Genomic DNA, 12,853 nt, shown 5'->3' on the forward strand with positions numbered 1-12,853 from the left:
TATGAAAACAAAGAAAAAAAAAAAAAAATTTAAAAACAGACACGTTTCTCCTATGCACTTTTTTCCTATTTTTCCATTTTATTTATAACAGACGTATCTGAAGAATTCAATCAATCGGGTCGAAATGCTTTTCATTATTAATCATTATTTTTATTTTAATTAACATAAAGTATTGTTAAAAAAAAAACTGCAGCGACCTCAGCCTGTGATAGTTACAAAGGATATTATTTGAATTAAGTATCCGGTGTATTATTATGTGAAATACGTAGAGAAACATCGATCAGTTATTATAGTTTCGATGGGTCGAAATATTGTTTGTACACGTTGCGACGATTGGACTTTTGTTAGGAAGACTCTTGTGCCTAGAGAATCGAGCTCATTATTAACACAAACATATTAATTGCGAGGAAAAGAAAAAACGGATGATTTGATAAAATGTTGCGTGCAGTTTCAATCGACAATAGTCAAGTCAGTTTTTATAAATTCCATTTTTGTATTAATATTTTATGATAAATAGTACAATACATATTATTTTTAACTTAATAAATTCAACACTGATGATTCGTTGCGTTCTCTTAACAAAAATTCAAACAAAATATTATTTATTTATTATGTTACACAATAAGGTATACTTATTGAAATTTATCTGTATAATTGTATGTGATAAGAGACGAAAGTGTAGCCACAGAGTACGTAAAAATAAAAGAAATGTAAGAAATATCATTGATGTGTTTTAAACATACACATGTAACAAACGCTGTGCGTTTGTGGTCATTTCTTCTTTTTTTTTTTTTTTTTTTTTCTTCGAGTTAAGAAAAAACTAATCCAATCGTTTCTCCTTTTCTTATGTTGTAACGTGTGAAAAGTTCGAAACGAACATAAGTTTACATACGGTATGTTCCTTTATTAGAAACACAAAAGAATCACTTATAATTAGCTGTAATATAATTGCCTATAGGGCTTCGTAATATTTTTTCAATATACATATATATATATATATACATACATATATAATAATTGTATTGTGATGTTAACTTAAGCTATGAATAATGATGTGGGAGAATTTTTCGAGGTCGCTGTAGTAAATCCTTGCTGAGATGACGGATCACTTTCTCAATTTTTTTTAGCTTATTCGACGAACGCCGAAGAAATAAGCGAATGTCGACTATTCTCGATAAATAAATGAAAAAAAAAAAAGCCAGAATGTACCCGCATAATTATCTTTGAATGACGATGAAATGGCGATGATTGATTGGAACTGTACATTGTGATCAGCAAACAGACTACAATGTAGTTTGTTCGTGATTGAATGAACAAACGGAAACACTTGTGTAATAAAGTAGATATCCATAACAAAAAAAAGCATTCGTATTCTTTATTCTTCTCACTTTCCAATAAAGAAAGGAAAAACGATCGAGTACGAATCTTACGTTTAGATAAATTTTATTCTATAATAATTAATATAAAACTTGTTTTTTTTTTTTTTTTTATTCCATTTCAACGTCTACAACAGCATCTTCTACTATCACTTGCTCTGATGTTACAGGAGTCTGTACTGTAGGTAAAGGATCAGGAGATCGAGTGTAAGTATTACTGGTCGAATGTTCCTTAAAATATTCACCACCTTTTTCTTCGTATTCTTTTTTGCTTACTAAAAATTCAGGAAGATTTCCATTTAGACCAAAATCCCTTGCGCCATACCACGCGTCTATGCTGGTATTTTTTGCTATATTTATCTGAAAATTTGATCCAAATGGTCGCATTTCGCGAAGTTCTCGATTTAATCTCTCAAGTAAACCAGGAAATTTCGTTGGACCTCCAGTAAGAAATATATTTCCTACGAGTCGCGATTGCAGTTCGGATGGATAAAGCTTCAAAACGAATTCGATTGTTTCTGCAATGCCTGCTTCCACGGAGCCTATCATAGATGGTTGAAATAATATTTCTGGTGCTCTCAAACGTTCTACTCCCACGTGTAACTGATGAGTTTCTCCAGGAACCATAGGGACATTAGATCCAGCACCGTCAAATTCTGGATCATGATGTCGTAACACATCTTCCAATTCCATAAGTTTTTCTTGTTCTACTTCTGAATCTGAATCCCCACCTTCCTGTGTAGAAAATATAAAAATTAGAAACATAATTTCGAAATATATTTAAAACTAAAAGAAAAAAAAATATTTTAAAAGTCTGTACCCTATTTATAACTTTATAAACATCCCAATCTTCGTCTCTCATGCCAAAATCATCATCGCGTTTTTCTTTTCTTGCTAATTGGCTTATTATTCGCATTCTTTCTTGCGCGGCTGCTGTTCTGCGTTTTGCCATATCTTGTCTACGTTGTCTTTTAGCCATTCGTCTTTCTAATATTTCTTGCCTATAAAGAAAAACATTTAACATCCAATAAGTTAAAATGTTAATCGTAAGATGAAAAAATTAGTTCACTTCGTACCTTTTCTTTCGTACACTAGCGATCCATTCGTCAAAATCTTGTTGATCTTTAGGTTGTAGACTCGATTTTATTTTTGGTTTTTGTTCTTCCATCGCGATATTTTCCTCCTGTGAATTAGCCGCTACTATTTTTTGCCTAGTTCTTTCTACCTTTGCTTGCAAATTATTAATCATTTTTATTAAATCTGCTTCGTTTGCGAGAGAATAAGTTTTCAATGCTTGATCGAATTCATCTGTTTCACCTTCTTCTAGTAAATCTTGAACGGCTAATAATTGATTTAATTGTTCTTCATCTTCTGCCAACTAAAAATATATTTTTTCTTGAATTATTGAAATAAATTTATATTTGCATATATTAATAAAAATTACAAACTCTTTCTTCTCTTTTTCTAGCATTGATTTCCATTAATCTTCTAGCTAATTCCCGTTTTCTTTCTTTTTGTTGTTCAACTGTTAAACCAGGTGCATTTGCAGGAGCAACATACGGTAATTGTACTCTTAATACATTCATATCATAATAATCCGGATCTGCCCACTTAGACGTTTCTTCTTGATAGTTTAAAGCTATCATTGAATGTTCATGTATTAACTCCTATTCGAAGAAAATAAAGTCAAAAATTTTTTACATTGAGATATAAGTCATTTCTGTACCTCTGCTCGACTAGGTGTTATAGCATTAACATGAACAGGATATTTGAGTTGAAGCAATCTATGCATATAAGATGTAATGTGGTATCCACCAACATTAATTCTTCTTGAATTTACAGGATCCGCTTTACCATCTAATATAGGTATTATATGTGTAGTATGATATCCAATACTAATTATTAAACCATCAGACGGACAATTATTATGCTGATAAGAAAATAAGCAATCCACTCCATAAGCTATTGCAGGTACGTTATAACATTCAAATAAAAGTTCCGCCATCACTAAAATCAAGATTATAAAATTTAAATTTTAAACTAAGACCAGATTTTTCTTATATATTTATGTACTTACAATTTCTTGAATAATTAGGATTAAGAAATGCTTCTGTTAAAATTATAGGATGATTCACTGCACCTTCCGTATCTATTCCCATATGAGTGAAAGTATAATCAAATATCTGTTCTTGAGCTTCAAAATGTGTAACCACATTTCGATCAAATTGTGTTTTTAATTGAAATCTCACAGCTTCAATATTAGTTATATCATTTCCAACCTGAGGTTCACCATCCTTTTTACCACGTTCTTTGCGTGGTTTAGCGATAAGATTTTTAAATACTAATTGAGGTTCTTTCTCAGTAGCCCAACCAACTCTGCAATTGTACGATCCTAAAAAAATTATTTATAAATTAGTATTATACTTATTTTATATTATATAATATATTACAGTATGTCTACCATTATCTATTACAAGCGGTGTCGCTTCGGATTTCACTCTATTTGGATAAAGATGAATAATATCAGGTACTGGTTTTACATCTTTTAATTCAAGAACTTCCATTTTTGTATTAAATATGTTATTTGTTACTTTTTTAATTAGATCATAAAAAATATTTATATCACAGACAAGGCAAATGACATAGATCTATCATCAAATGCATTTTTTTGTCGAATGCACGAAGTTTTTAAAACGTCTGTTACTTATATACCTTAGTGTTATTATAAATTAAAATTAAATTTTTTTATAAAAATTATAAATAAATTATTATAACCAATATTAACCAATATTAACCAATTCTTTAAATATTTATTCTTATTATAATTACATTTCAAATGTGTAAAATTGCCGGATACTTGAAACACTATAGCCATCTAGCAGTGAATAAGTAGAACTAATTGCTAAATACCAAAATCGAAAAATTAAAATTTCTTGATTATATTATTGTAAACTATATTTTTGTTACATTAAAATTCAAAATTTTTAAATTTTCAAAAATTAAAAAATCTATATATTGAAAAATTTTTATTTTTTAATTTTTTTTTGTTGATTAATTTTATCTATTGTCATACATCGATGTTCAAAATTGCTACCAGCAAATGATTAATTCTATTTATTCATCAATAGATGGCGCGTTGATGTCAAAAAATTAATACCAGCAGATGATTAGTTCTGCCTGTTTACTGCCAGATGGCTATAGTATTTCTATGTTCATTGTACAGTCAGTATAATTTTTAAAAGTTTCTTATAAAATTAAACTCACGTTTTTCTTTAGAATACAAGTTTTAATTTGAGCTTTTAAGAATTAAAAATTTATTCAAGAAACGAGAGGTAATTTTTCTCAATATTTGAATATTTAAAGGAAAATAATATTTAAAGAAATTTGGTACAAATGTCTGATAAATTACTTTAATTGATAAATATAAATTAATCGTTATATACGTACAATTAAAAATTTTTAAAAAAGGATTACAAATAAAAGATTGTTGCATAATCTTGAGAAATATAATATCCACATTTATCCGAACAAAAAAGGTATTCAAAATATCGACCTTTGACATTATATCATAAATTACATTACATCGAATCATCTTATAATCGTACAATTTTTCTATTTACTGTTCTTTCAACTAATAGCAATTTCTTTTTAATACTTTCCTTTTTCAAAAATATTTATTTAGCTATAAAGATTTTTATTACGAAAAAAAGAAAAAAGAAGAAAAAATTAACGGTTCATAATATTTATCTAAATCATTCTTGCATCATCCGCCATTTCTAACCATCCTTTCTACCATCTCCGTACATATATCATCTCGTATTCGCGATAAATCACAAACGATAGACCGACATGTCGTGACTCTGGCTAACTTTACAACGCGAATTGAAATTGTTCTGCTTTCTCGAGCCATTAGTCACGGGATACTATTTTTAAAAAGCGATCGCTCGATGAAAGAAGAAAGTAAAATGGTATTTTTATTCAAATCGTCCGAAGAACGTTCTTTTCTTCACGTTTCGTTTCATAATGGCGTATAGGCGTCACAGTTACGAGCCTTCGTACATTTCATTACTCATTACCTATAACTATTTTTCAATTGCAGAGAAAAACGAAAGCAAAGTTATAAACAGTGGTCGTGTCGAGGAAGGATAATATGGAAATATTCAAAGAATCCGGAAGAGAGCGTGTGCACAGAAGTAACGATATTAATGTTCATGGACACTTTCGAAGCGTTGCGCAAATATAATTTCACAAACGCGCACGAAATCCTACATTCTCCGATTGATTGAAAGGAGATTTGATGATCATTCTTCAATCGTTCTTCTTTAATTGGTAAACCTGTTAAGAAATAATGAATGAAACGTTACGTTTGTATTATTCTTTGTTTTAATATATTCCTTTCGAGTCGTTAAACTTTTTATCGCCTTATGGCTTTTGTTTTTGGATAAATATATATATACATATACACACATATACATATATACATGTATAATTACAACTACGTAACAACTACGTTCATTTCATTTCTGCAATTCATCGTTTCAATTATAGCTTTATCTATTGCAAAATTAAATCTCTCTAATAAACAAGTGTCACGTCTGTTTCTACGATCGATACTATTATAAATAAATTAACCGTTTTTGTCAATAGATTTCGAAACGTTCGTCAGTTGGCAAGCGATAGACGTACGTCGTTTTAATATATTACCTGTTGTGTTGCTTTGTTTCAAAACATTCTGTTTATCCTAATCGCGTTCGAGAAACTTTCTATATTTTCTTCGCCCGTTCTAATTTTAGAACATCTCTAAACATTTTAAACTTTTAAACGAATTGAAATTTAATCCAAAATAAACAATCCACTCTCTACACCGTACAACGTGTTAACACATTGCTAACAATTTCGTCACTTTCCAGCCATATATCCCGTTCGGTTCCCGAATCTTTTGACTCGGTCAATCGAAATCGATCCCGAAATATATCCCGAAGCTTGTCACGTATTATTCTCGACAGTGAGGAGGGTGGGGAGGATGGCGCTCACCCGGAAGGAGACGGACGGCCATATATACGTACATATATACATACATACACACGCACGTATACACATAATACGTATCTCTCCAGTGTTACTTGTTTACCAGACGAGAGAGATAGAAGAGGAGAGGCGGGAAACCGAAAGCAAGCGGACGAAGTAGTAACGTTTAACCGAGGAAACGTGGATATATATCGGGCACTCCCGTGGAAGAAAAGCAAGTAGTAGAGCAAGTGAGAAAGGAGTTTCGGCGAAAGGGGAAGGGGAGGGAGGGGGGGGGGTTGTGAAATGCAAGCAAGGATGCAGAGGTGGTGTGGCGAATCAGGACCAGTTTCAGGCCTGCGCTCACTCTTCATACCCACGTTGCTGCGTGCCGTAGACGGATCGTGACTGAAGAAAAGAAGAAAGGAAGAAAGAAGAGGAAGAAGAGAAAGGATCTCGTCGAGCAGATCACAAAGGATTGGGAAAAAGGAAGAAAGGGGAAAGAAGACCATGCTGGCTCGAGCCGTTTTCTCCTCGATTTTGTTGATCGGTTGCGTGACCTTGGCCACCAGGGCACAGTTTCGGTGTCCCGAGCCCAAAGGTTTCTTCCCGGATCCGGAACAGTGCGACCTGTACTACGCCTGCGCGGACGGCAAAGCTGAGGAGAAGCTTTGCAAGGACGGGCTCGTGTTCAGGGACGACAATCCTAAGAAGGAGCTCTGCGACATCCCGGCCAACGTTCCCTGCGGGGACAGAACTTTGCTTCGTAAGTTATCGAATTTTTTTTTTTTTTTTTTTACTCGTCGTTCGAACTTTTCTAATTTTTCCAATTATTCCTTCGAAGCAATTCGAAGGATGAAGCGAGGTACAACAAGTGTTCGTTTATCATATAAGAAGAAGAAGAAGAAGAAGAAGAAGAGTATTATCGCTCGAGATATCGTCGTTGGGGAGAAGTTGGAGAACTTGGATACTTATTCGAGACCGATGGTGAAAGTTACGCGAGAATATTCCGGTCACATTGTCCTGCGTCTGTTTTTTCGAGAAATTCCGAACACGGGGAACGTGAATCGAATCCCTGCAACGAAGGGGGCACGGAAATTTTCGTGTCGCGTCCTTTCCCACCGCGTTCGAGATCTAAAAATGGAATTCGGTATTCGAGAATGATCGAACGATCGAATAAAACGTTCGAAGAATGGCGATTAGATTATAATTTCCGAGTGAATGGATCGCGATAAATTGGAACGAACCGGTTCCCTCTCGTTAAATTGGATTTTCGGATTTTATTAATCTTCTATTTATTTATTTTCTTCCATAATTTTTTCTTTTCTTCTTTTTTATCGCTCGAACAAATTTATGCTAATTTTTCAAAGAATATAAAAAGGAGGATCTCTCTTTTCTTTTCTTCTCTCGATTAAGTTTTACGGATTTTATTAATCTTCCTTTATTTATTTTCTTCCACAATTTTTGCTTTTCTTCTTTTTTATCGCTCAAACAAATTTATATGCTAATTTTTCAAAGAATATGAAAAGGAGGATCTCTCTTTTTTTTTCTTCTCTCGATTAAGTTTTACGGATTTTATTAATCTTCCTTTATTTATTTTCTTCCACAATTTTTCCTTTTCTTCTTATTTAATCACTTTAACAAATTTTATATTTTTCAAAAAATACAAAAAAGAAGATCTCTTTTTCCTTTCTTCTCTCGATTAAATTTTATTAATCTTTCTTTTTTATCTTCCTTTATTTATTTTCTTCCACAATTTTTCCTTTTCTTCTTTTTTATCGCTCGAACAAATTTTTCAAAGAATACAAAAAAGGGGATCTTTCTTTTCTTCTCTTGATTAAATTTTAATCTTCCTTTATTTGTTATCCTCCTTTATTTATTTTCTTCTACAATTTTTCCTTTTCTTCTTTTTTCAAAGAATACAAAAAAGGGGATATCTCTTTTCTTCTCTTGATTAAATTTTATTAATCTTCCTTTTTTATCCTTCTTTATTTATTTTCTTCCATAATTTTTTCCTTTTCTTCTTTTTTATCGTTCGAAAAAATTTTTCAAAGAATACAAAAAGGAGGATCTCTCTTTTCTTTTCTTCTTTTGATTAAATTTTATTAATCTTCCTTTTTGATCCTTCTTTATTTATTTTCTTTCACAATTTTTCCTTTTCTTCTTTTTTATAACTCGAACAAATTTACATGTTAATTTTTCAAAGAATATAAAAGGAAGATTTCTCTTTTCTTTTCTTCTCTTAATTAAATTTATTAATCTTCCTTTTTGATCCTTCTTTATTTATTTTCTCCCACAATTTTTCCTTTTTTTCTTTTTTCGAAGAATATAAAAAAGAGGATCTCTCTTTTCTTCTCTTGATTAAATTTTATTAATCTTCCTTTTTTATCCTTCTTTATTTATTTTCTTCCACAATTTTTCCTTTTCTTCTTTTTTATAACTCGAACAAATTTACTTGTTAATTTTTCAAAGAATATAAAAAGGAAGATTTCTCTTTTCTTTTCTTCTCTTGATTAAATTTATTAATCTTCCTTTTTGATTCTTCTTTATTTATTTTCTTCCACAATTTTTCCTTTTCTTCTTTTTTATTGCTCAAACAAATTTTTCAAAGAATACAAAAAGGAGGATCTCTCTCTTTTCTTCTCTTGATTAAATTTTAATCTTCCTTTATTTGTTATCCTTCTTTATTTATTTTCTTCCACAATTTTTCCTTTTCTTCTTTTTTATCGCTTCAAATTTTTCAAAGAATACAAAAAGGAAGATCTCTCTCTTTTCCTCTCTTGATTAAATTTTATTAATCTTCCTTTTTTTATCTTCCTTTATTTGTTTTCTTCCACAATTTTTTCTTCTTATTTAATCATTTTAACAAATTTTACATTTTTCAAAAAAAGGAGGATCTTTCTTTCTTTTCTTCTTTTGATTAAATTTTATTAATCTTTCTTTTTTATTCTCTTTTATTTATTTTCTTCCACAATTTTTCCTTTTCTTCTTTTTTATAGCTCGAACAAATTTACATATTAATTTTTCAAAGAATATAAAAAGGAGGATCTCTCTCTTTCTTCTCTTTTCTCGATTAAATTTTACATTGTAAAAAAAGGAAAGAAAAAAAATTACCAATCTTCGCTTACATTAACATTCCAATGAGATTTCCCTTCATTCTCTTTGAACTGATCAAGCTAATTTAACCATTATATCAATTTAACCATAATCATAATTTAAATTATATCATAATTTAAGATCGAGAAGATATCAACGATATCAACATGAAATTAATATGAAATCTAATTGTTCACAGAGGAGCCACAGCCTAGCAAAGGATGCCCCCGCGCAAACGGCTACTTCAAGCACGAGGATCCAACCGCGTGCGACCGTTTCGTGAACTGCATAGACGGCGTTGCGCAGACAATGCCCTGCCCGCCTGGCCTCATATACGAGGACAAAATGTCGAGTTGCGTGTGGCCGGCCGACGCGAGTAGATTGTGCGAGAACGTGAAGAGGGACGTGCTCGACGACGGTTTCGTTTGCCCTGACGGGGACGTGGCCGGCCCACTCGGCAGGATTCTGCCCCATCCGACCTATCCGCACCCGGACGACTGCGCCAAATTCTACATATGCAAGAACGGCGTGGTGCCGCAGAAAGGGCAGTGCGAGCCTGGCACTGTTTACAGCGAGGACAGCTTTAAGTGTATGGATCCCGAGAGCGTGCCTGGATGGTAAGACTTTCTTCTTTTTTCAGTCGGAAAGTAGAGGAGAAACGATGTAAGATAAAAAATATCTACGAATTTTTACGATGATTCTATCTTTTGTTCTTCTTCATACACATACACGAGATTTCGTGTATTTTTGTTCTAGAAAATTTTGGTAATTTTTTTTCTCTGAATTTATCGGTAACGTAGATTTGGTAACCGAAAATTTTTTACTCTGAATTTACCGGTAACGTAGATTTCTTGTCCAACTCGTTTATTTCTTCATTTGTATTTTATATAGCAATCTTTGGTAAAAAATATCCGTTTGAAATTTACGTAAAAATGTTATGTATATTTATATTCCTGGCAAAAAGTCATCTCAGAAATTTATGAGTAGATTTTTATACTATTTTTTCGTTTGTTTCGTTTGTAAACAATAAATTTACAAAAGTATCGTTCAACTTTTTATCAAGTTTTAAGAATATTTTTAAATAATCTGTAAACTGATTCTTCTGAAAGTAGTTTGAATTAATTTTAAGATAGTCCTGTTACATAAATATTCCAATTTAAGAGAGGTTAAAATTTTTTGCCAGGAAATTTTGTATTCCTAAAATTTAATTTAGTTAAATCGGGGGAACGTTTTAACCTTTCTTGATGTAAATTATGTACACAATGTAAAATTCGGACAATAATTTTGACTTTCGTCGTCTTTTCTTTCTTGTTCCAGCGAGGATTACTACAAGAGCAAAAACTAATTAAAAGACAAGGTGCCAGTTTACCCAGCGATACGTCTGTAACGCTTTTTTTTTTTTTTTTTTTTTTTTTTTTTTTTTTTTTTTTTTTTTTTTTTTTTTACATTTAGGAACAATAAACCCGTGATATACTTACGTAAAATGAGTGGCCTTTGCATACACCTCCCACGATAATTATACCTTTCTCCTTATGTAAACGGACACTACGTTACAGAAATTTATTGCACCCGACAACTTCGTTGCGGCTTGGAAAGATCAATATAACCACGAGTCAAACATTTTCATGTTTTTCCTCTCAAGACATATATATATACATTTTTAAAAAAGAAAAATTATTGCCAGATAAATAATTCAGTTTCTCTTTTCAGATAAATTGAGTGCAAAGAGACATTGAATAATCACGAAACGAAAAAAAGAAAAAAAGAAATTGATCCCGTTTGAATACAATAGAAGCGCTTATAACAATCCCTCGAACAATTTCGCTTAATTCAACCTTTGATTGCAACCTTTCTCTTTACGTAATTTCATTCGATGCGCCCGATGAAACAATTCCCTCTTATTTCGTCGTTGGAAAAATTACGAAATCTCCAGATTGTTTCAAGAATCACGCTCAAATTATATTCGTTGAACACGATGAACTTAGCGATAGTTTGTTACATCGTGTCAAACGAGATCGATGCTTCGTGTTAATTGGTCGTCGAATAGGACGAATATGCGAGATTCTGCGCACGCGCATTGGACAGAGACCGCACGATTGGCCATCGTTCGGAGACATGACCGTGACGTATTCGTTTTCGTTTATTGGACCGGTTCATAACGCGCGCCGATTCTCGTCGGCTTTCACTATCCGTGCCGGAGCAGATCTGGTTCCATTCGAAGAACGGGAGCCCCAAGTATGATCGTTGCGCAACGCCAATGGATAAAGCCTCGAGGGTATATAACCGTACGTACGTATCCGCTTGTGCATCGGACAAATCGTGCTCCGAGGTATTTTTAAATGGCTGACGATTGTACAGACGAAAGAAGAGATTTATGAGCGGAATAGATTGAAAGGATATATATATATATATGATGTGTTTGGTTGGATTAGATTTAGAAAATCTTTATTTCTTTGTCGAGCGAAAAGTTTGCTATAAGAAATACGTGTGTTTTGTAACCATTGAATCGATTAATGGAGTAATTAACGGCTAATGGCTTACCACGCGTAAATACAATACCGTGGGGAATATACTTTGGCATTAACCGAGTCTAGTGAAATTTTTCCACTAGGAATATATCATACTTATTACATACGTGAATATACGTGTATTGATTATTTTGTAATCGAGGTACAAGTAATCCGATCGAAATTATCTGATGCGAGTTATTAAACTGGAATAACTCACGTGTAATAAAATCTGCGTTAATTAAGGAATATGCATGAAAATGTTAACAAGAGGGAAATGTGAAATTACGTGATGTTACAAAACATGTTATTTACCAGTTTTGCATATTATCGAGGTATTCCATCAATGGATTCAATTTTAAAGATGTTTAACGAGTAACAAATATCATAGCGATGGAAAAAATATTTTCTTTTTCTTTTTTCTCGATTATGTAATTCTCGATTATTGTCGTGCAACTTGAGGCGAGGCGTAACTATAGGTTATCGACTCTTTTAATTTTCCAAAATGTCAACGCGGTTACGTGAAAGCCGATTCCTTCTTCTTCTTTCCACTTCTTCTTGTGCAACCATTTTTTCATAATATTAAATCGCGCTTAAAGGGTAAGTTTTTAAAATTTTCATTCCATAGGAGAAAAAAAAAATTTCTTTTCCTTTCTTTTTCTCTTTGAAATTTCTCTCGAAAATGGATAAAAAAGAAATTTCCCTTTTTCCAAAATTTCCAAAATTTCCAAAATCGAAGATAGACGAAAAAAAAATTTTCCTTTTCTTCCGAAATTTTTATCAAAACGAAAAAAAAAAATATCGAATATAGACAAAAAAAAAAAATTTCTATCGAAGAAAAAAAAAAAACATTCTCCTTTCCCTCGT

At 32.0% G+C, this 12,853-nt stretch overlaps 2 protein-coding genes across 2 annotated transcripts; one reads left to right on the forward strand and one right to left on the reverse strand.

The window, feature by feature from the left end:
* Window positions 1–774: 774 nt before the first annotated feature.
* On the reverse strand, window positions 775–4,001 carry LOC551521 (actin-related protein 5). Its single transcript, XM_623916.6, has 7 exons — window positions 3,838–4,001; window positions 3,454–3,768; window positions 3,103–3,383; window positions 2,825–3,043; window positions 2,453–2,754; window positions 2,197–2,377; window positions 775–2,111 (listed from the first exon to the last, which is right to left on the reverse strand). Exons 1-7 carry the CDS (start codon window positions 3,938–3,940, stop codon window positions 1,488–1,490), a joined length of 2,025 nt encoding a protein of 674 aa, XP_623919.1. The 5' UTR covers window positions 3,941–4,001; the 3' UTR covers window positions 775–1,487.
* Window positions 4,002–6,669: 2,668 nt separating this feature from the next.
* Window positions 6,670–10,910, forward strand: LOC726189 (protein obstructor-E). Its single transcript, XM_016912184.2, has 3 exons — window positions 6,670–7,149; window positions 9,679–10,096; window positions 10,797–10,910. The coding sequence occupies exons 1-3, from the start codon at window positions 6,894–6,896 to the stop codon at window positions 10,822–10,824; spliced, it is 702 nt and encodes a 233-aa protein (XP_016767673.2). The 5' UTR covers window positions 6,670–6,893; the 3' UTR covers window positions 10,825–10,910.
* The last annotated feature ends 1,943 nt before the right edge of the window (window positions 10,911–12,853 follow it).

The sequence above is a fragment of the Apis mellifera genome, linkage group LG3, assembly GCF_003254395.2.
Source record: "Apis mellifera strain DH4 linkage group LG3, Amel_HAv3.1, whole genome shotgun sequence".
Taxonomy (NCBI): domain Eukaryota; kingdom Metazoa; phylum Arthropoda; class Insecta; order Hymenoptera; family Apidae; genus Apis; species Apis mellifera.